The sequence below is a fragment of the Triticum urartu genome, chromosome 2, assembly GCF_003073215.2.
Source record: "Triticum urartu cultivar G1812 chromosome 2, Tu2.1, whole genome shotgun sequence".
Classification (NCBI taxonomy): domain Eukaryota; kingdom Viridiplantae; phylum Streptophyta; class Magnoliopsida; order Poales; family Poaceae; genus Triticum; species Triticum urartu.
Window position 1 is genome coordinate 745552637 of NC_053023.1, and position 24715 is coordinate 745577351.

At 43.3% G+C, this 24715-nt stretch overlaps 1 protein-coding gene across 1 annotated transcript; it reads left to right on the plus strand.

The window, feature by feature from the left end:
• Positions 1 to 210: 210 nt before the first annotated feature.
• On the plus strand, positions 211 to 9923 carry LOC125540440 (DDB1- and CUL4-associated factor homolog 1). Its single transcript, XM_048704058.1, has 14 exons — positions 211 to 599; positions 1511 to 1601; positions 1702 to 1818; positions 1945 to 2123; positions 2228 to 3038; positions 3152 to 3249; positions 3351 to 3774; positions 3881 to 4480; positions 4574 to 4756; positions 4870 to 5343; positions 5864 to 5974; positions 6343 to 6458; positions 6539 to 8105; positions 8852 to 9923. The coding sequence occupies exons 1-14, from the start codon at positions 376 to 378 to the stop codon at positions 9548 to 9550; spliced, it is 5694 nt and encodes a 1897-aa protein (XP_048560015.1). The 5' UTR covers positions 211 to 375; the 3' UTR covers positions 9551 to 9923.
• Positions 9924 to 24715: the final 14792 nt, after the last annotated feature.

Below are 24715 nucleotides of genomic sequence, written 5' to 3' on the forward strand. Positions count from 1 at the left end.
TTTTTTTTTGAGACAGGAACCTGAGAAAGGTGGGAGTGTGCGAACGTCTTGAACGCAGCAGCAAAGTCTGTGTGGAAGACGTTGCTGCTGGGCCTGCACGCACCCGGCCCCGAGAGACTTCGGGCCTGCGCAGAGCCCATGGCCCGCGAGCGAGAAGGGAAGGGAAAACCTGGCCCTGGTCGCTAGAAAGTTCCGTGCCCGGCTCCCCGACCTGCGCCGAGCCGCGCCGCAACGCCACCTCGCCTTTCCTCTTCCCTTCTTCCTCCTCCCTTTCTCTCTCGCCCGCCACCATTACCGCCGCCGCTACCCCCACGCAACCCTAACCCTACCCCGCCCCCACCCCCGCCGCCTCGCCGCTCGACCCCGCCCGCGCCCATGGAGCCCGAGCAGCCGGCGGCCGACCCCGCCGCCGCCGAGCCGGAGGACGAGGAGGACGACGAGGAGGAGACGGAGGCGCCCGACGCGGAGCAGGAGGCCGCGGAGGACGCGCTGCTCGACCGCGCGCAGGCCCTGATCTCCCGCGTCGTCGAGCAGGAGAGCAACCCCAACCCGCGCCTCATCCACACCCTCGCCACCATATGCGAGGACCAGGAGGCCAGGTACTCTCCCTTCTTCCGTCCCGCCGTTAGCAAAATTCGGCTCCGCCCCGCCGCCGCCCCCTTTGCTGGATTGATCGATCGATTGATTGGTTTCTGTACTAGGGCTTCCATCCGCTCCCCACGCCCCTGCCACCGCTTGTTCCTCTCGCCTGGCAAAACCGTAGTGTTCTTGCAATGTCTTAATAATAGTTATTGTTCTGTTCATATGGCATTTGTACCGTTTGCTTGCGGCCTAGGAAGCTCATGTAGTGAAGAAAGGCATAAAAGATGGAATGGCTGTGCAAGTCAAGTCCAGCGAGGGGAGTGGAGTCTAGTGGTTGATAAATAAAAAACAGAAAATAATACTACTGTCGTGTGCTTGCCAGTGTGTCATCATGCGTACAAAGCAGTTGGGGTTGACCATGTAGACCCTGTATTTTTGTCTGATTTGATCTCGGCAAAATCGGTGATATGTTGTTGAGGTTTTCAGAACCTGGTGCAAGTTTAATCTCTGTGCTTTCTATATAATCCACAGTAAGTATATATATGAAGGCACCTGCTTGATTGAGATTTGTAGGCTTGTAGCACATAGTCACATTGCTCTTTATAAATTCCTTTAGATGGTGCTCTGTTCGAATAACATTGATGAACTAGGAAGTTGCTGTATATGAAAGATGGATTGCTTGCCTCAGTTAGTCTAGGCAAGTTTGAGCACACTCAGTTTGAGGCTTGCCTTTAGATGGTACTCTGTTTTAGTAACATCTATGAACTAGCACTTGTTTGATTTTACCACAGGGAAAATCTGCTATGTGGTTTACAGTATGGAGCCTCGTGCTTGATCGAGATGTATAGCTCATAATGTTTTTGGTGAATCACATTGCTCCTAATATTTCTCTTTTCGCTCATCATTACCATGTCTATGTCCCCTTCAGACACCTGCAGGAATGCGCTAGTGATCCGTCCTTCAATAACACAAACACAAGGGGCTCCCATATTATAGGCAAGCTGGCGAGTTTGATCAGGGTGCGTCTTCTGCTTCTTTTCTGCGTCCATCGCCCTAATAACCTGAGTCTTACCTGTTTATTGCTGAGATTAATCGTTGCTGCCTCAACCGTGTCTGCAGGAGAATGATGATTTCTACGACCTAGTGTTTTCTAAGTTCTTGTCAGATACATCGTACCCTTTGCCAGTACGCTGTGCTTCTGCTAGGCTGCTCCTAAGCATCCAGGATGCATTTTCGGTTAGCTTACCGCCCCTACCTCCCTCCCTTCATGCATGCACACTCTTTTGCATTGCGATCATACTTCAATCTTCTTCTGTTTCCTACACTACATTCTGTTAACTTCACGCGTGTTTGTGTCCTCAGCCTCAGTTTTCTCATCCTTTTGAAGATGCTACCCTAGAAAATATAAAATCCTGGATAAAGGAAGATGGTGAAGCATCGGATGAATGTGATTGGAAGCATCTAGGAAGTGGTAAAAAACCCACAGATACTGAGATGATGAGAACATATGCTATTGGGTTGCTCTCGATGGCGTTGTATGGGTACTGTCATGTCTTACCAATACGAGATCTTATAGCATTCTTCTTTTCTTCATCAGCCTTTCTGTTATCAGTAATCTGATTGTTGCATTTTGTTCTTTTGCCAGTGGTGGGCGTTTGGTAGAAGATGTCTTGAACATGGGAGTATCAGCCAAGCTCATGCGTTTTCTGCGAATACGAGTCTTTGGTGATGCCACATCTTCAGAGAAAGATGCCAATCTTCCACTGGATACCAAGCATCCTCGGGGTAGAGATGAGAATAGGGGCAAAGTACGATTGCTTCAAGACAGTTCTATACTGGACGGAACAAGGGCTGGAGATGGAATATCGACTGACCCAACTTTGGAAAAACAGTTTGATCGTGATGTTGGGATGAGGCAAGCACACGGAGAACAGGGGATGGATGACACTGGTTACCTGCTACGTGATGATGTTGATTCTACAATGGATCCTTTTGATGCAAAGTCAGTCGATGGGGAAAAGTATCCTGCAGGTGAAAGCCTGAGAGATGAACTCTTGAAGAGAAAGTTCAGCCGTACAGGATCTCGACTAAGAGGGAAAATCAAAACAGGCGAAGGCTTGCCTGAAAGTGAACGGACACCTTTATCGCCAACAGGATTGAGAATGGGAAGTCGGACTAGCAAAGAAAAGAATGCGGCTAAGGTCGAGGACCCAAAGAAAGCAATCGATTTGAACAATAGCTCTGCAGCCCCCGAGTCTGATATTCTTAGTATTTCTAAAGAAGAGTATGAGGACCGGTTCAGGGATTGCATTATCGGCTTGAGGGATATAACTGACATTGTTTTGAAGGCAGTGAGAGCTGCAGAAGCGGAAGCCAGATCAGCGAATGCTCCTGAGGAAGCTGTCAAAGCAGCAGGTGATGCTGCTGCTGAGCTTGTGAAATCTGCTGCTTTAGAGGTATGGAATACGACATCTCTGGACCTCCCAAAATAGGAATACTTATACTTGACACTGATTCATTTTCTGCTTCATTATATGTTAGTAACTTTTGACACGCTGTGTTTTTGAAGGCTTGGAAGAGTGAAAATAGTGGCGATGCCGTTGTATTAGCTGCTGAGAAAGCTGCAGCTACTGTAGTCGATGCTGCCATGTCCACTAGCGTCTCAAGGTAATGGAAGAAACACATCCTCTCTGTGTGTGTCTGTGTGTTTGTGTCGTCTTATTTCATTATATTATTGTTCCTTTTCTGAGTTTTGTTTGGTATTGCAGAAGCTCTGACCAGGTTAATGAGGAGCATGTTGTTGAAGAAGCTGTGAAAATTAGTGAGGACCAGGATCTGGAAGATTTTGTTATCATTGACCAGGAGCAGCTCTTGCTACTTAGGGAAAAATATAGCATTTTGTGCTTGCAGTATCTGGGAGAGTACGTTGAAGCTTTGGGTCCTGTTCTTCATGAAAAAGGTGTTGATGTTTGCCTCGCATTGCTGCAACGGGGAATCAAAGACCAGGAGGGATGTGGCCACGTTTCACTACTTCATGAAATTCTTAGATTGATTTGTGCCCTGGCCGCACACCGGAAATTTGCTGCGCTATTTGTTGACCGGGGTGGTATTCAGAAGATCCTCTCTGTCCCTAAGATTACTCAGACATACACTGCTCTGTCTGCATGCTTGTTTACTTTCGGTTCTCTCCAGGTAAACATAGAAACCTAAACTGGCTGGTCATGCATTCTGTTGATCTGTTCATGGTTTCGCTTGACCGTTCATTTATCTTATTGCTAAGCATCCTCTGTTCTTGCAGTCTACCATGGAACGTGTTTGTGCGCTTTCACCTGACACACTCAACAATGTGGTTGAACTAGCGCTGCAACTCTTAGAATGCCCACAAGATGCAGCTAGAAAAAATGCAGCCATATTCTTTGCTGCTGCATTTGTGTTCAAAGCTGTTCTGGATTCATTTGATGCACAGGATGGGATGCAAAAACTTCTGAATATATTACAAGTTGCTGCATCTGTAAGGTCGGGTGGTAACTCTGGAGCATTAGGATCCTCCAACGTGAATCAAGGGAATGACCGATCGCCTGCTGAAATTCTGACTCAGTCAGAAAAGCAGGTCGCGTATCATTCATGTGTTGCACTACGGCAATATTTTAGAGCTCATCTCCTTCAGCTTGTTGATTCCATCCGGCCAAGCAAGAGTATCCGTAGTATTGCTCGGAATACTTCCAGTGCAAGAGCTGGTTACAAACCTTTTGACATCGGCAACGAGGCTATGGATGCTATTTTTCGTCAGGTCCAGCGGGACAGAAAGTTAGGACCTGCTCTCGTAAGAGCTCGCTGGCCCGTGATGGATAAATTTTTGGCCTCTAATGGTCATATTATCCTGCTAGAATTATGCCAGGTAAAAATATGGTATTGTTTCTCTTTTCTACTTCCTCTTGAGTAATACAATGTTTGCAGTTAAGCTGATTTGATTTACAACAATCTGTTTCAGAGTCTACCTGCTGATCGGTATCTTCATGACTTGGCTCAGTATGCATTTGGAGTTCTTCACATCATAACTCTTATGCCACACAGCCGCAAATTGATGGTGCATGCTACATTAACTAACAACCGTATTGGTATGGCTGTTATACTAGATATAGCAAACAGTGTTGTTGGCTATGTTGATCCTGAGGTGTGTTTTTCCTTCTCAAGCTATGCATTAACAAAGCTTTACAAATCCAACAGTATTTGCCTTGCTGAAATTCTTCCAAATAATGTATCCTTTTACCATCCTTTGTGCATTAGGTGATTTGTCCAGCATTGAATGTGCTTGTCAATCTTGTATGCCCCCCTCCATCGATCAGCAACAAGCCGTCCTCAGCTGTTAATCAGCAACCTGCAGGAAGTTATTCAGAGAGCAGAGACAGGAATGCTGAAAAAAGCACTTCAGAAAGAAATGTTGCAGCGAACCAAAGTGAATCTCGGGAACGATATGGTGATGGCACACCTGTTGTGTCATCTGGAGTTGTTGGTGACAAGAGAATATCGCTAGGTGTAGGAGCTGGGGGTCCTGGTCTTGCTGCTCAATTGGAACAAGCTTATCGCCAAGCTCGAGAAGTAGTCAGAGCCAATAATGGTATAAAGATCCTTTTGCAGCTTCTTGGCACTCGGATGGTTACACATCCTTTGGCTATTGATCCTATTCGAGCCCTTGCCTGTCGTGTACTGCTTGGCTTGGCTAGAGACGATGCTATTGCACATATACTGACGAAGCTCCAGGTATCGTGGACATCAGATCACTGCGCTTCTTTTCATGCTCTAGCTATGACCTGTAGAAACTTTATCTTACTATTGTATGACTACAATCTCAATAATGAGCAACTGCTAGCGACTACTCCCTCTGTTTCACATATAGGGGTCTATCCCTTCCCCCCTCTTGCCTTTGTTTCGAAATGTAAGTCCACTACAGAATTAGTAGTGTAGTTAATGAGGTATTGCTGTCTTACAAAGGTTGAACACTACTTATTCAAACTAAATCATGGGATAGTTGGCTAAACATGTTCACCTTGCCCTTTCTCCCTCAATTTCTCTTCCTTTGTCTGTGTGAAAAATGCCATGAGATGAAAGGGAGTGAGTGGCAACCAAGCCTATTCTTTGTTGTGATAATAGGGCTGGCAAACTGCCCCTCTCTGATATCCTTCTTTTATCATCTCTTTAGACGTCTCCTATTCCTGGGCAACTTTGTTTTTGCGGATGTGCCTCCTAGGTCAGTAACTTAATTATTAACATGTTATTTCAGGTAGGGAAGAAATTATCAGAACTGATTCGTGATACGAGTACCCAGTCATCTGGAGGTGATAATGCAAGATGGCTAAATGAACTGACCCAAGTGGCAATTGAGCTCATTGCGGTAAGGAACACATATTGTATTGTGTTACTTTGAGTTGCCCAAGATTTAATATTTGTTGAGTTTTTTGCTGGTATTTTGCTGTTCATCAAGTCAATGAGCACACTGCTTGTTTTATCTGTTTGATATTCCTTGGTTACTATGGATATTGTATAATCAAGCATGCTTATAAAAGGTAAAAGTAGTGCTGATGTGGGAGTACAACTTGTGGTCCTTTGACGTTATCCAGTTATGCTTGCTTCCAGTGGGATGTTTATGTGATAGACTAACCTAATTTAAGATTTTAATGCGTGCCTAACATACTGTGGTTTGAATTTGCACAACTGAAATGGGAAAGATGAGCTAAATGAATGTTTTTTTCCTCCTGATAGGTCTTGACTAATTCTGGTAAAGAAACAACCTTAGCAACTGATGCTGCTGCTCCAGCGTTGAAGCGCATTGAGCGAGCTGGCATAGCAGCTGCTACTCCTGTCTCTTACCATTCCAGGTTTGACTTCGTGTGATATTTTCCTTTTTAGTTACTTTTCCAGCTTCAGGATCCTACATTTGCTTTTCTTTTGTGTGTAGGGAACTGATGCAACTGATACATGAACATCTCCTTGGATCTGGTTTGGCTGCTACTGCTGCCATGTTGCAGAAGGAGGCTGACCTTGCACCTTTGCCATCAACTGCTGCAGTGCTACCTGTCCACCAGCCCGCTGCCCTGGAACCATCATCTGTTCAAGTTCAACAACAGTGGCCTTCTGGCCGTGTTCAGGGATTTCTGTCCGACAAAACAATGATTGCTGCAGATCAAGCTGGCCAACGATCAGATTCTGTTGTGCCTTCATCTAAGAAGAAGGCACTGGTATTCTCATCCAGTTTCTCTAAACGAAATCAACCCTTTGTTTCGTTTTCTGGTAATAGAGCAAGCAATAGCCTGAAAAGTCCTGTACCTGCCGGAAATGTGGACGGTATGACTTGCTCTGCCTCTGCTGGCAATACTGGAGATGTGGAGACATCGCATAAAACACCAATGCCCTTGCCACTTAAGAGGAAGCTTGCGGATATGGAGTTTAGTTCTGCATCAGCAGCAAAGCGCCCTGCAATAATGGATCAAGCATCCCAATCTCCTGTGTTCCAAACTCCTGCTCCTACTCGCAGAGGCCTCTCTGTGGCAGTGGATTCTCCTACTGCAGCATTTCATCCAGGAAGGACAAACTTCAACAACATTTCCACTGAGAACTTTGAAGATTCTCAATGCACACCTGGAGTGGTAACAGGCACACCACATCTTGGTTTAAATGATCAACAAACAGGAACTTCGGAGCGCATGACGCTCGACTCATTGGTTGTACAATATTTGAAACATCAACACCGCCAATGTCCTGCTCCAATAACAACTTTGCCGCCAGTCTCTCTGCTGCACCCTCATGTTTGCCCTGAGCCTAGCCGCAGCATTAGTGCACCAGCAAATGTAACTGCTCGCATGGGAAGCCGTGAGATAAACAGGGAGTTTAGCGGGATCAAAGTGCCCCGCAGGGATCGCCAATTTATATACAGCAGGTTCAAGCCATGCCGTGTTTGCCGTGATGAGGCCTCGCTGTTGACTTGCATGACTTTTATTGGAGGTGCATCAAGGGTGGCGGCTGGGAACCATAGTGGTGAATTAAGAATATTTGACAGCAACCTTGCAAATCTCATAGAGACGCACACTTGTCACCAGAATCTTGTTACTATGGTGGATTCAACATCTGTTGGTGGAACTGAGCTGATTCTCTCATCTAGCATAGATGAGGTTAAGCTCTTTGATGCTTTCTCACTGCATACGGGGCCTTTGCACACATTTGATAACTGCAAAGCTGCCAGGTTTAACCATGCTGGGACTTTATTTGCCGGCCTTTCTACGGATGCAAATCACCGGGCGGTTCTATTGTATGATGTCCAGACGCATAATGTTGATATGCAGCTTCCTGATAACTCCAGCCTCCCAGGTTCAGGCCGGGGTGTACAACCCATTATACATTTCAGTCCTTCAGATGATATGTTGCTGTGGAACGGGGTCCTGTGGGATAGACGAAGTCCCACTCCTATCCATCAGTTTGACCAGTTCACAGACTATTGTGGCGGTGGCTTTCATCCAGCTGGAAACGAGGTAATCTTTTTCTTTGACTGCAGTAATTGATTATTCTTTCAATTTATATTCCTTCAAACTTGTATCAGGGCATACATTTTTGCCCTCACTAGGCCACCACTTTTCTTGCCATGACGTTTGTGTCAGTTTGTCGTTCTCAAACCACAACAGTCTTAGATGGAAATTAAGTTATTCTATTATACTCACGAAGTTACATTTAGGCATATATTTTGGATGCACTATTTGTGTTTCTGGGATTCTACACTAACAAGTTAGAGCCGACACAAGTCCAATCAAGTGTGGTGTGAGATCTTCTGAGCAAACTTGTTGGCCTTTGCTTAAAACAATAAAATTTACTGTTAAGTTCAACAACATGACCAGCTGAAGTCTATTCCAACTGAGCCACTGTGCCATTTATACTGCAAGAATGCCTAAGCATAGTAAGAGAAGCATGGTAGTCAGATGTTTATCGCCTGTAGGTTTACATGCACTGAAAAGTGTAAAAAAATATGACATGGCTCGGGAACGACGCACAAGAGTACTTTCTTATAGTATTTGTGTCAAATAGGATGTTCAGCATTTGATTGCTTATTTTTAAGTTGGTGCAAGTTCAGAAGTGTATGACCGTACTTGTTTTGATGGAATACTGCTGTGAATAAATTTGGTTTCCTGAACGTCACTGTAAAATCTTCCTTTACTCTGTTGTTTTTGGGGGAATTTGTTTCTACTGTGCACATCTTCTCATTCCTGTTTACATTGTTTTGCAGGTGATCCTAAATTCAGAGGTGTGGGATCTGAGAAAGTTTAAGCTTCTGAGGAGTGTCCCTTCCCTGGACCAGACAGTAATTAAATTCAATGGAAGTGGTGATGTTATCTATGCCATCCTCAGGCGTAACCTTGAGGATGTAACATCATCCATCAACACGCGCAGGGTCAGACACCCCCTGTTCCCTGCATTCCGCACGATCGATGCTGTCACCTACGCAGACATTGCAACCGTCCAAATAGACCGTGGCGTCCTCGACCTTGCTACTGAGCCCAATGATTCCCTTCTTGGAGTTGTTGCCATGGACGATCCTGACGAGATGTTCTCCTCTGCTCGCATATTCGAAGTTGGCAGGAAACGACCAACTGATGATGACTCGGACCCGGAGGATGGAGGGGACACGGAGGATGAGGATGATGATGACGACGACTCGGACGTGGATGTCCTCCTCGGGACCGATTTAGGGCTTGGGGACACGGATTCTGAGGATGATCCAAGTAACAGCAGCGGTGATGATGGCGGTGACGATGAGGACGAGGAGGATATGGACAGTGGGGATGAAAACGATGACGATGATGAGGAAGGCGACTTTGATGTGGGAGGGGGGCTACTTGAGATGATGGGTGGCGGGGATGGGGATGAGAGTGGTGACATGATCGAGTCCTTCAGCAGCGGTGAGGATGAAGGGTGGCTCATGTGAGAGCAGATGGTGATTCTTTTCTTTCTATGCATGGTCGCATCACGGTGGTGAGGGCGTTGCATGGGGATGCATGAGGCTGATGAGGCAAGGCAAGGCTAGGAGGAGCTGAACGAGAAACGACGTCTTTGGGTCACCGACAGGGTGCAAACAACAAATGCAAATCTGTATGCTCAAATTACAGTTGTAAATTATTGGCCTTGCTGGGAGAAAGTTTACGTTACGTGGGTTGGGAGTAGCTGTTGTTACCTGTGAGAGCGCAACGCAAGCCTGAGGCATTAGGTGTTGTATGTAAAAGCAAAGCTGGTAATTTTTTGCTGTTTCTCATCAGTTGAAAATTTTGGAAATATCATGTGTTGATGCTGTGCTGTCTGAAGAGTTCTGTCCCTTTTTACTGTTTACTTGGGTTGTTTCATGTCACGGCAACTTGTTCTGAGACGCTTTTTATAGTTGCTGCACACCAAGTGACTTCAAAAGCACTTGACCCAGAGCCAGAGCCATACTTGATTTTTATATGGTGTCTGTTACTAGGAGCATTATTATCTAGTATGTATGTATGTATGTACCAGACCCAGAGCCATACCTGATTTTTATACGGTCATCAGTCCCGTGGGCTGCTGCCACCGAAATCCTTTCTTTACAATCTCTCTAGAGTTTTCAACTTCGAACAACACAGAAAGGGATTCAAAATATTATACAACCCAACAAGTAAATAAATGTACTGAAAGCTGATACATGCACACACAAACACAACGCTTTAGTTTAAAAAAAAGAAAAGCGAGACACTCTGCACAAGCATCAGGTTCTTCGCAGCTGACGAAGAACTGAAAGCAGGTGAACAGAACACTCAACAATTTTTTGAAATTAGGGTGAACTTCATGAACTTTTTTGTTTTGACAAACATTCTTTTTGAAATGCATCAACATTTTTCAAATTTGTGAACATATTTTGAATCAACGAACAATTTTTGAAGCGGTGAACTTTTTTTCTTTTTTTGGAACATTTTTTAATTTTGTGAATCTCTTTTTACCATTCATGAATATTTTTTAAATTCGTGAACATCTGTTCAAATTCACAAACATTTTTTTGAATCCACAAACAATTTATGATTTCCCGAACAGTTGTCAGAATCATGAACAATTTTTTAATTCAGAAACATTTTTAAATATCTTGATTTTTTTTCAAAATTCAAAATTATTTTGAAATTTGGAACTTTTTAGTCCCTAATTATTTTAAAATCATATCTGAAAATAGAAAAATGATTTTTTAAAGAAAGTAGGAAAAAACCAAAAATAAAACCACACACAGAAAAATAAAAATAAAAGCCAAAGCGAAAAAATGGAACAAAAAATCCCCAAAAGAAAACATATCTACCGAATGGGCCGGCCCATTTGGCTGCGGCTTGAGAGAAGCCTCCACTGGAAAATAGGGTCGGCCAGTCCTAGCGACCCAATGGGTCGAGGCCTGATCCGCGCTACAATGTACGCCCCGGATTGGAGTAAGTTATCGACTGCCTTTACTAAGGGCATGTACAATGATTGATAAGATAGTCTTATCTTAAGTCTTGCATGTAAGTTAAAGATGACAAAAAACATGTCTACACCAGGTCATCTCTTAGCCATCTCTTAAATAAGAGAAAACAAGCCTTTTCTTATGATTTCTCTCTCCTCCCCCTCATCATTGTCTACACCAGGTCATCTCTTAGCCTTCTCTTAAATAAGAGAAGACAAGCCTTTTTTTATGATTTCTCTCTCCTAAAGTAGCACCATTGTACATGCCCTAATAGATTAGCATTTTTTTGGCGAGGAAGGCTTTGCTAGTAGCGTGATTGTGAGTGGGCCATCAATGATTGATGAACAAAGATTAGCCTTTATTGTCTATCAGACTGTTGACCTAGCAAGATTCGTGACATTTGGTACCCAAGTCAGGAAATTTTCCCACCCAACACCATGAATTTGACACATTCCGAACCATGTGAGAACTCTAAGCCTCAAAGGGATCATGGCGGAGCTCGACCAATAGAAGCAAATGTCGGGGCGGCGCATGAGCCCAGAAACATCGTCGTGTCACTGCCCGTGATCTAGAATCGTTGAAAATGATCAAGTTGACGATTACGATGATGCAGCCCATCCATGCCTCCCTTGAGCCGACGGCCATAGATCTCTTTGCATGGCGTTCCGGCAAGGATACGACCATCGGAATGCTTCAGACCAACATCGGCGAGATCCAGGCACAACTTGCCAAAATCTTTGTCAAGCCTTTGCTCACCAGCAAGGAGGTGTGCTCTCCCTTGACTGTTGGTGGACACATGTCCCTTGCTCATCTCTGTGCGGGTGGTGACGGCCTATGTTCTCAAGGACCGAACCTAGTGCATTTCGATTCACTTTTCCTAACATTCCTCTGCTTGATCCGGTTGAGTATGCCATTGGTAGTTCCTTGGTTGATTCGTCTCCGTGCATTCACCGCTCGGAATTCGATGAGGGAGAATATCCCGTGAGATGGTGCATTTGATGTGAACCCTATTTTCTTGCTTTGTGCCATAGATGTGACATTGTTGGTTGATAGTATGTTAATGTACTTCACTGATACTGTCTCCGTTTATAAGAATCACCACTTGCTTATCCTGGTCACAAAAAATGATTGGGCCATCTCTGTATTTAGTTTAACTTGTTTTACTTATTTAGTTGCAACTATCTAAACCATAAACACACTGCTATCAATTTATTCAGTGTTTTCACCTTATTACTTCATATTTTTCATGCACCAATTCATCATACTACTCATTGGGTATAACAATGTTACTTATCAAAAGGGCTACAAATGACCCCCTACACATGTGATGTCATGCATCAACAATATCTTTTCTTTCTCTGTAGTATTTTGCTTGGCATTCATGCTTAAAGCAATCAATTTTTGTAATTATAAGATAGATCATTTATTTTTTAAAAATTATATCCATGCCAAAAATTGAACACATACATTTTAGAACTAAATGACAAGACAAAACATAGTGAAAACCAAGAAAACCACCATACATGGACAAATCCAGAGAAACAGATTATATGAGGTCAGTTCTTTGCCATTTACATTTTTCTGTCATTATCTTAGTAAAAAAAATGGTACTTAGTATTAATAAATCAAGATATTTCTATGTTTTATTGGGGTTATGTAGCAAAAGATTCACCAATCTTTATAAGTATTTTAACTACGAGGTATGTCAAATGGATAATTTAACAAACTTTTATACTAAATACTTATACTTATTTTTATTTATTTTGATCAACATATTGCTTAGTTAGCACAAATAAACCATATAGTAATGTCAAAAGATTTTTAAATATAGTAATGTTTATTATAAAGTTGCAATAATATAATTGAAAATTGTAGTTGTGATGTGCTAAGATAAAATATTATTTTTTATATCAAAATTTACGTTGTGTTTTAAAATATCTTTAGTTGAACCCACTAAAACGTGAAAAAAATAAAGAAGTAACCAAATTACATGTCTCCTTGGATTAATTTGTGACACTTCTCAACGAATATATTGCATAAATATTCGCGTATGTGTCATTTCCTCGAATATCTGGAAAGATATACCTATACTGTATGATTTCGCGATATCTTGGTACCATTTCAAAGTCAAATAGAATAATCTGCAGTATATGAGGTGTTTATAAGGTGCTTGTCATCAAATTGTTGGCATGGTGTTACACCTCATAAACACCTCATATACTCCAAATTATTCTATAGCTCAAGTATTGGTCATTAAGGTGGGCTTAGAGGATTGCATTGAGAAGTCCTATGGGAATGAAACCCTATTAAACAGTTTTGGGTAAATCATGTCATTTTTTTATTGGAACTAAAACATTAATCCTTTTGGGCCATTAAGTATTTGAGCTATGAGTTAAAATTTAGGATGAGAAACACTTGATATTCATGCCTTAGATGAGTAGAGAAATGAGCTTAAGAGAGTGCCACACTTTTCAAATGATATGGTCTAGTCAATTTTGTGTTATTAATTAGATGTGAATTCAACAATTGTCCTCCCCGAGCACTGTTCATTGTCTTCCCAAGCTGACCCTTCTTCCTCCTTTCGCCTTGCCTCGCCTCGGGCAAGCTCCTGTTGGGCCTCACTAGAGATCCAATGCCTCACTGCTGGTCGATGTGACATCCTAATCTCCGGCTTAGGATCCATCTAATCCTAGAACGAAAATGCCTCCCCACTCACACTGTCAAGCTCTCAGACTAGACTCCACTTGTGACGCTGTGGCCAGTTGCATCATGGTCCTCTCTAGCTAGCCCGCTTTGGGCCTTGGAGCACCGCATTATTCCTCTATCTATTCCAAAATGGGAGAACTTCATATTACAACCTTGAACTTCCAGCAAAGTCTAATATACAACCCCAAACTACAAAACCTTCTAGTTTAAAACACCCGACTTACAAAACCGAACAAGAAACAACCCTGGACTGGTTTTGACTGGTCAATAACCCAGTTAGCCGCCACATTACCCCCCTTGACCCACTTAACCCTGAATTTGACTTTTCTCATTCTATTTTTTTCAGTTCGACAAAACTTTTTGAAACTTTGCCCGAGTTTTTTTGACTATCACAGCTCTTTATTAAATCAAACAGGCAAAAGAATACAATAAAATTACAAACAAGGGAAGGGAAGAAGGGTAGTGTTGATTTTGAGACTCCCCGAGTTAATATAAGGGTAGTGTTGATTTTGAGATTATTTTAATTATTTTGCAATTTTTCTATTTTTGGCCAAAATTTGACCCAACATAGCTACAAATTTCAATTTTCATTCTAGTTTTTATTATCTCTAGAAAATTTTGTTGAAAATTTTCCATGTTGAGTATAAGGGTAGTGTGGATTTTTAAGAATTTTTCAAAAATATCTAGAAACTTCCATTTGTTAGTCAAATTTTGACCCAAAATGTCTCTAAATTTGATTTTTCATTCTATATTCTTGAAATATTGTTGAAACTTTCCCAGATTGATTATAAGGTCACTCTAGGAATCTGATAATTTGCCGCAGGGAGTGTCTGTGCCGTCAGCAGTCTGTCGAGGCAGAAGTCAAAGGCTTATTTTGCCGTCATTTGCTGACGGCAAAGAGCCACTCTCTGCAAAAATGTAAAAACTGACGGCAAAGAATAACCGATGACAAAGACAGGTTTGTCATCTGGCTGACCACAAATACAAAAAACTGACATCAAAGTCTTTGCCGTCATCCCGACGAAAAACTAACGGCAAAGTACCCCTTTGCCGCTTGGGCGTTGCCGTCAGTAATTCGTCCTTTTTCATCTGTACTTCCCTCACGACAAATTAGTTGTTTCCTGTAGTGGGTAGTATGTATTTTTTAGACAATTTTCAAATATTTTGGAAAAATTCGTTCTTTAGTCAAATAATTTGACCCAAAATGGATCTAAATTTGAATTTTTCATTCTATTTTTTATGTTCGTAAATTTTATTCCAAACTTTTGCAGATTGTTTAAAAAATAATTGAGAACTTTTTCAAAAAATTACCGAGCTCTTTCATTTTTCATTGAAATGGCTCCGAGTGTGTATTTGCTTTCCAATTGTCTTTTCTGTTCCTGGAAACTTCCCCAGATTGAATATAAGGATAGTGTGAATTTATGAGAATTGTTTCAAATTTTTATCGAAAGTTTCACCATTTTTAGAAAATTTGATCCATAATGGTCGTGAATTTGAATTTTTGGTTTTTTTTGTATGTTCTAAGAAACTTGTTGAAGCTTTCTTGGATCAAGTACATGGTAGTGTGGATTTTTAGAATAGTTTAAAAGTTTCCAGGCATTTCCATTTGTTGGTGAAATTCAGGGTTAAGTGGGTCGGGGGGGGGGTGACATGTTGGTTGACTGGATGCTGGCTGGGTTGTTGACCAGCCAAAACCAGTCTAGGGTTGTTTCTTGTCCGGTTTATGTTGGAGGTTGCAAACTAGATGGTTTCATAGTTTTGGATTGTGTATTGGACTTTGGTGGCAGTTCGAGGTTGTAACATGAACTTCTCTCTTTCAAAATCAATTAATGCAAAAATCTTTTTCAATTGCATAAGTTATACTAGCAAAACTGAATAAATAATCATGATGTGCCAAGAGAGAAAGCATGGGATGGTGAGGAGGACCTGAAACTAGACCGAGATGCTCCCGCCCACAGATTGAAACCATGGACCATAATTTGGGCAGAGAATTCCTTATTTAAAATTATCTTATTTTTTTTCCTTATTTGACATTGAAAACTTTTCCTTCTATCTAAAACCGAGTCTAAATTTATTCCCTTTATGACACTTTTGACCATTTTGAGCCTTAATGGTGCTAAATGACATTTGAAAAGACCTATTTGCCTCTCATGTGGTATGTAATCAATGTTTTAATAGATGCTAATATTGAAATAGAAAATAAATGTCCAGCTTGCTCCCGCCACTACAGCCTCACCTGCGGCTATGTAGAGTATGTGTGTACCCGTCCGACTCCGTTTGCTTGGTGTGTGGGCCAATTTCCAAGCAAAATTTCCAGGTTCTTTCATTTTAGACCGAAATAGCTCAGAATATGTATTTTCTTTCTAGTTATTTTTTTGTTTCCAAAAACTTCTTGAAACTTTCCCATATCAAATAGAAGGATAGTGTGGTTTTTTAAGAATTGTTTCAAATTTTTTCTGGAAAGTTCATTTTTTGACACAAATTTTGACCCAAAATGGCCATGATTTTGAATTTTCATTTTAGTTTTTCTTTATGTTCTATGAAACTTGTTGACACTTTCCTAGATTGAATAAAAGGGTAGTTGGATTTTGAAAATAGTTTAAAACTTTTTGGGCACTTCCATTTGTTGGTTAAATTCAAGGTTAAGTGGGTCGAGGGGTGACATGTCGGCTCATTGGATGCTAACTAGGTTGTTGACCAGTCATAACCGGTCCAGGGTTGTTTCATGTCCGCTTTGGTATATTGGAGGTTGGAAACTAGATGGTTTCAGAGTTTATGGTTGTGTATTAGACCTTGGTGATAGTTCAAGGGGAAGGAAATATGCCCTAGAGGCAATAATAAAGTTGTTATTTTATATTTCCTTATTTCATGATAAATTTTTATTATTCATGCTAGAATTGTATTAACTGGAAACTTGATACATGTGTGGATGCATAGACATAATACTGTGTCCCTAGTAAGCCTCTACTAGACTACCTCGTTGATCAAAGATGGTTAAGTTTTCTAACCATAGACATGTGTTGTCATTTGATAAACGAGATCACATCATTAGGAGAATGATGTGATGGACAAGACCCATCCGTTAGGTTAGCACAATGATCGCTCAGTTTTATTGCTATTGCTTTCTTCATGTCATATACATATTCCTTTAACTATGAGATTATGCAACTCCTAGAAACCGGAGGAATACCTTGTGTGCTATCAGATGTCACAACGTAACTGGGTGATTATAAAGATGCTCTATAGGTATCTCCGAAGGTGTTTGTTGGGTTGGCATAGATCGAGATTAGGATTTGTCACTCCGAGTATCAAAGAGGTATCTCTGGGCCCTCTCGGTAATGCACATCATAAGAAGCCTTGCAAGCAATGTGACTAATGAGTTAGTTGTAGCATGATGTATTACAGAATGAGTAAAGAGACTTGCTGGTAACGATATTGAACTAGGTATGAAGATACCGACGATCGAATCTCGGGCAAGTAACATACCGATGACATAGGGAATAACGTATGTTGTCATTACGGTGCGACCGATAAAGATCTTCGTAGAATATGTAGGAACCAATATGAGCATCTAGGTTCCGCTATTGGTTATTGACCGGAGAGGTGTCTCGGTCATGTCTACATAGTTCTCGAACCCGTAGGGTCCGCACGCTTAACGTTCGATGACGATTTTGTATTATATGAGTTATGTGATTTGGTGACCGAATGTTGTTCAGAGTCCCAGATGAGATCACGGACATGATGAGGAGTCTCGAAATGTTCGAGAGGTAAAGATTGATATATAGGGCGATGGTATTCGGACACCAGAAGTGCTCCAGAGGGTACCAGGTACATATCGGGTCTCCGAAAGGGGTTCCGGGCAACCCCGGCAAAGATATGGGCCTTATTGGGCCAAGAGAGGAACAGACCATCCCACAAGGGGCTGGTGAGCTCCCATATAGGCCGAAATAGGAGGAGACGGAAAGGAGGGAAGGGAGAAGGAAAGGGAGGATTCGGCCTCCCCCTTTCCTTCCCTCCCCCACTACTAGGGAAAACCTTATACACAGAATCTTAGCAGCAGCTCGGCACAAAAAGAAGCACTGCTGCTAATTAGCAGTAGCGCGGTCAAGAAAAACCCGCTACTGATGCAAATTTAGCAGTAGCGCGTGAGGGCTAAAGCGCGCTGCTACAAAAATCGACCGATAGTAACCAACAACCTAAGTTTAGAAGCAGCGCGGGGTCACGATGCACGCTACTGCTACAACAATAGAGTAGCGTGCTTTTTGCTCACATCGCTGGTGATAACCCACAAGTATAGGTGATCGCAACAGCTTTCGAGGGTAGATTATTCAACCCAAATTTATTGATTCGACACAAGGGGAGCCAAAGAATATTCTCAAGTATTAGCAGCTGAGTTGTCAATTCAACCACACCTGGAAACTTAATATCTGCAGCAAATGGTTTAGTAGCAAAATAATATGATAGTGATGATAATAGTAACAAGAGAGTAACGAAAGAAAAGTAATGTTTTTGGTATTTTGTAGTGATTGTAACAATAGCAACGAAAAAGTAAATAAGCGTAAACCAGTATATGGAAAACTCTTCGGCATTGGATCAGCGATGTATAATTATGCCGGATGTGGTTCATCATGTAACAGTCATAACATAGGGTGACATAGAACTAGCTCTAGTTCATTGATGTAATGTAGGCATGTATTCCGAATATAGTCATACGTGCTTATGGAAAAGAACTTGCATGCCATCTTTTGTCCTACCCTCCCGTGGCAGCGGGGTCCTAATGGAAACTAAGGGATATTAAGGTCTCCTTTTAATAGAGAACCGGAACAAAGCATTAGCACATAGTGAATACATGAACTCCTCAAACTACGGTCATCACCGGTAAGTACCCCGATTATTGTCACTTCGGGGTTAACTGATCATAACACATAATAGGTGACTATAGACTTGCAAGATAGGATCAAGAACTCTCATATATTGATGAAAACATAATAGGTTCAGATCTGCAATCATGGCACTCGGGCTCTAGTGACAAGCATTAAGCATAGCAAAGTCATAGCAACATCAATCTCAAAACATAGTGTTGGAAATATGCCCTAGAGGAAATAATAAATTAGTTATTATTATATTATATTTCATTGTTCATGATAATCGTTTATTATCCATGCTAGAATTGTATTGATAGGAAACTCAGATACATGTGTGGATACATAGACAACACCATGTCCCTAGTAAGCCTCTAGTTGACTAGCTCGTTGATCAATAGATGGTTACGGTTTCCTGACCATGGACATTGGATGTCGTTGATAATGGGATCACATCATTAGGAGAATGATGTGATGGACAAGACCCAATCCTAAGCCTAGCACAAGATCGTGTAGCTCGTATGCTAAAGCTTTTCTAATGTCAAGTATCATTTCCTTAGACCATGAGATTGTGCAACTCCCGGATACCGTAGGAGTGCTTTGGGTGTGCCAAACGTCACAAGTAACTGGGTGGCTATAAAGGTGCACTACGGGTATCTCTGAAAGTGTCTGTTGGGTTGGCACGAATCGAGACTGGGATTTGTCACTCCGTGTAAATGGAGAGGTATCTCTGGGCCCACTCGGTAGGACATCATCATAATGTGCACAATGTGATCAAGGAGTTGATCACGGGATGATGTGTTACGAAACGAGTAAAGAGACTTGCCGGTAACGATATTGAACAAGGTATCGGGATACCGACGATCGAATCTTGGGCAAGTATCGTACCGATAGACAAAGGGAATTGTATACGGGATTGATTGAATCCTTGACATCGTGGTTCATCCGATGAGATCATCGTGGAGCATGTGGGAGCCAACATGGGTATCCAGATCCCGCTGTTGGTTATTGACCGGAGAGTTGTCTCGGCCATGTCTGCATGACTCCCGAACCCATAGGGTCTACACACTTAAGGTTCGATGACGCTAGGGTTATAGGGAAAGTATGTATGCGGTTATCGAATGTTGTTCGAACTCCCGAATGAGATCCCGGACATCACGAGGAGTTCCGGAATGGTATGGTGGTAAAGATTGATATATAGGAAGTATGGTTTTGGCCATCGGAAGTGTTCCGGACATCACCGGTAGTGTACCGGGACCACCGGAGGGGTCCGGGGGTCCACCAGGAGGGGCCACGGGCCCCGGAGGCTTACATGGGCCAAGTGTGAGAAGGGACCAGCCCCTAGGTGGGCTGGGGCGCCTCCCCACCAAGGCCCATGCGCCTAGAGAGAAGAGGGGGCAAACCCTAAGGGCAGATGGGCCCTAAGGCCCATGCCTGGTGCGCCTCCCTCTCCCCCCACTTGGTCGCCACCCCAGATGGGGATTGGGGCTGCCGCCACCGCTAGGGTGGAAACCCTAGGTGGCGGCGGAGCCCTCTCTCTCCCCCTATATATAGTGGAGGCAAAGGGGCAGCCCAACACACGAAGTTCTTCCCCTGTTGGCGCAGCCCTTCCCCTCTCCCTCCTCGTCTCTCATAGTGATTGGCGAAGCCCTGCTGGAGTCCCGCGCTCCTCCACCACCACTACCACGCCGTCATGCTGCTGCTGGACGGAGTCTTCCCCAACCTCTCCTTCTCCCCTTGCTGGATCAAGGTGTGGGAGACGTCACCGGGCTGCACGTGTGTTGAACGCGGAGGCGCCGTTGTTCGGCGCTTAGATCGGAATCAACCGCGATCTGAATCGCTGCGAGTACGACTCCTTCATCCGCGTTCTTGCAACGCTTTCGCTTAGCGATCTACAAGGGTATGTAGATGCACTCCCCTTCCCCTCGTTTCTAGATTAATCCATAGATTGATCTTGGTGATGCGTAGAAAATTTTAAATTTTTGCTACTATCCCCAACAGTGGCATCATTGTTGGGGAACGTAGTAATTTCAAAAATTTCCTACGCACACACAAGATCATGGTGATGCATAGCAACGAGGGAAGAGTGTGATCTACGTACCCTTGTAGACCGACAGCGGAAGCGTTAGCACAACGCGGTTGATGTAGTCGTACGTCTTCACGGCCCGACCGATCAAGCACCGAAACTACGGCACCTCCGAGTTCTAGCACACGTTCAGCTCGATGACGATCCCCGGACTCCGATCCAGCAAAGTGTCGGGGAAGAGTTCCGTCAGCACGATGGCGTGGTGACGATCTTGATGTTCTACCGTCGCAGGGCTTCGCCTAAGCACCGTTACAATATATCGAGGATTATGGTGGAAGGGGGCACCGCACACGGCTAAGAATATGATCACGTGGATCAACTTGTGTGTCTATGGGGTGCCCCTGCCCCCGTATATAAAGGAGTGGAGGAGGGGAGGGCCGGCCCTCTCTATGGCGCGCCCTAGGGAGTCCTACTCCCACCGGGAGTAGGATTCCCCCTTTCCTAGTCCAACTAGGAGTCCTTCCATGAAGTAGGAGTAGGAGACAAGGAAGGGGAAGAGGGAAGAGAAGGAAGGAGGGGGCGCAGCCCCTCCCCCTAGTCCAATTCGGACTAGGCCTTGGGGGGGGGGCGGCCTGCCTCTCCCTCTCCCCTAAAGCCCAATAAGGCCCATATACTTCTTCTCCCGTATTCCCGTAACTCCCCGATACTCCGAAAAATACCCGAACCACTCGGAACCTTTCTGATGTCCGAATATAGTCGTCCAATATATCGATCTTTACGTCTCGACCATTTCGAGACTCCTCGTCATGTCCTCGATCTCATCCGGGACTCCGAACTCCTTCGGTACATCAAAACCCATAAACTCATAATATAACTGTCATCGAAACCTTAAGCGTGCGGACCCTACGGGTTCGAGAACAATGTAGACATGACCGAGACACGTCTCCGGTCAATATCCAATAGCGGAACCTGGATGCTCATATTGGCTCCTACATATTCTACGAAGATCTTTATCGGTCAGACCACATAACAACATACGTTGTTCCCTTTGTCATCGGTATGTTACTTGCCCGAGATTCGATCGTCGGTATCTCAATACCTAGTTCAATCTCGTTACCGGCAAGTCTCTTTACTCGTTCCGTAATACATCATCTCGCAACTAACTCATTAGTTGCAATGCTTGCAAGGCTTATGTGATGTGCATTACCGAGAGGGCCCAGAGATACCTCTCCGACAATCGGAGTGACAAATCCTAATCTCGAAATACGCCAACCCAACATGTACCTTTGGAGACACCTGTAGAGCTCCTTTATAATCACCCAGTTACGTTGTGACGTTTGGTAGCACACAAAGTGTTCCACCGGCAAACGGGAGTTGCATAATCTCATAGTCATAGGAACATGTATAAGTCATGAAGAAAGCAATAGCAATATACTAAACGATCGAGTGCTAAAGCTAATGGAATGGGTCATGTCAATCACATCATTCTCCTAATAATGTGATCCCGTTAATCAAATAACAACTCTTTGTCTATGGTTAGGAAACATAACCATCTTTGATTAATGAGCTAGTCAAGTAGAGGCATACTAGTGACACTCTGTTTGTCTATGTATTCACACATGTATTATGTTTCTGGTTAATACAATTCTAGCATGAATAATAAACATTTATCATGAAATAAGGAAATAAATAATAACTTTATTATTGCCTCTAGGGCATATTTCCTTCAGTCTCCCACTTGCACTAGAGTCAATAATCTAGTTCACATCGCCATGTGATCTAACATCAATAGTTCACATCTTTATGTGGTTAACACCCATAGTTCACATCGATATGTGACCAACACCCAAAGGGTTTACTAGTCAGCAATCTAGTTCACATTGCTATGTGATTAACACCCAAAGAGTACTAAGGTGTGATCATGTTTTGCCTGTGAGAGAAATTTAGTCAACAGGTCTGCCATATTCAGATCCGTAAGTATTTTGCAATTTTCTATGTCTACAATGCTCTGCACGGAGCTACTTTAGCTAATTGCTCCCACTTTTAATATGTATCTAGATGAAGACTAAGAGTCATCCGGATCAGTGCCAAAGCTTGTATCGACATAACCCTTTTACGACGAACCTTTTGTCACCTCCATAATCGAGAAACATATCCTTATTCCACTAAGGATAATTTTGACCGCTGTCCAGTGATCTACTCCTAGATCACTATTGTACTCCCTTGCTAAAATTAGTGTAGGGTATACAATAGGTCTGGTACACAGCATGTCATACTTTATAGAACCTATGGCCAAGGCATAGGGAATGACTTTCATTCTCATTCTATTTTTTTCCGTGGTCGGGCTTTGAGTCTTACTCAATTTCACACCTTGTAACACAGGAAAGATTCATTTCTTTGACTGTTCCATTTTGAACTACTTCAAAATCTTGTCAAGGTATGTACTCATTGAAAAAAACTTATCAAGCGTCTTGATCTATCTCTATAGATCTTGATGCTCAATATGTAAGCAGCTTCACTGAGGTTTTCTTTGAAAAAATCCTTTCAAACACTCCTTTATGCTTTGCATAATAATTCTACATTATTTCCAATCAACAATATGTCATACACATATACTTATCAGAAATGCTATAGTGCTCCCACTCACTTTCTTGTAAATACAGGCTTCACCGCAAGTCTGTATAAAACTATATGCTTTGATCAACTTATCAAAGCGTATATTCCAACTCCGAGATGCTTGCACCAGTCCATAGATGGATCGCTGGAGCTTGCATATTTTGTTAGCACCTTTAGGATTGACAAAACCTTCTGGTTGCATCATATACAACTCTTCTTTAAATCCATTAAGGAATGTAGTTTTGTTTATCCATTTGCCAGATTTCATAAAAATGCGGCAATTGCTAACATGATTTGGATAGACTTAAGCATTGCTACGAGTGAGAAAATTTCATCGTAGTCAACACCTTGAACTTTTTCAAAAACCTTTTTCGACAAGTTTAGCTTTGTAGATAGTAACACTACTATCAGCGTCCGTCTTCCTCTTGAAGATCCATTTATTTTCTATGGCTTGACGATCATCGGGCAAATCCATCAAAGTCCATACTTTGTTCTCATACGTGGATCATATCTCAGATTTCATGGCCTCAAACCATTTCATGGAATCTGGGCTCATCATCGCTTCCTCATGTTGGGGAACATAGCAGAAATTCAAAATTTTCCTACGTGTCACCAAGATCTATCTATGGAGAAACCAACAACGAGGGGAAGGAGAGTGCATCTACATACCCTTGTAGATCGCTAAGCGGAAGCGTTCAAGAGAACGGGGTTGAAGGAGTCGTACTCGTCGTGATCCAAATCACCGGAGATCCTAGTGCCGAACGGACGGCACCTCCGCGTTCAACACACGTACAGCCCGATGACGTCTCCCATGCCTTGATCCAGCAAGGAGAGAGGGAGAGGTTGAGGAAGACTCCATCCAGTAGCAGCACAACGGCGTGGTGATGGTGGAGGAGCGTGGTACTCCAGCAGGGCTTCGCCAAGCACCGTAAGAGACGAGGAAGGAAAAGGTAGGGCTGCGCCAGGGAGAGATCAAATCATATATTTTGCAACCCTGATAACCTCAAGTATATATAGGGGAAGGGGAGGGGCTGCGCCCCCACCTAGGGTTCCCTCCCTAGGGGTGGCGGAAGCCCCCCAAAACCCATCTAGGGTGCGGCCAGGTGGAGGGGCAGAGGGAGGCGCACCAGGGTGGGCCTTAGGGCCCATCTGCCCTAGGGTTTGCCCCCTTCCCCTCTTCCTTGAGCCTTGGGCCTTGGTGGGGGGGCGCACCAGCCCACTTGGGGCTGGTCCCCTCCCACACTTGGCCTATGCAGCCCTCCGGGGCTGGTGGCCCCACTTGGTGGACCCCCGGGACCCTCCCGGTGGTCCCGGTACGTTACCGATAAACCTCGAAACTTTTCCGGTGACCAAAACAGGACTTCCCATATATAAATCTTTACCTCTGGACCATTCCAGAACTCCTCGTGACCTCCAAGATCTCATCTGGGACTCCGAACAACATTC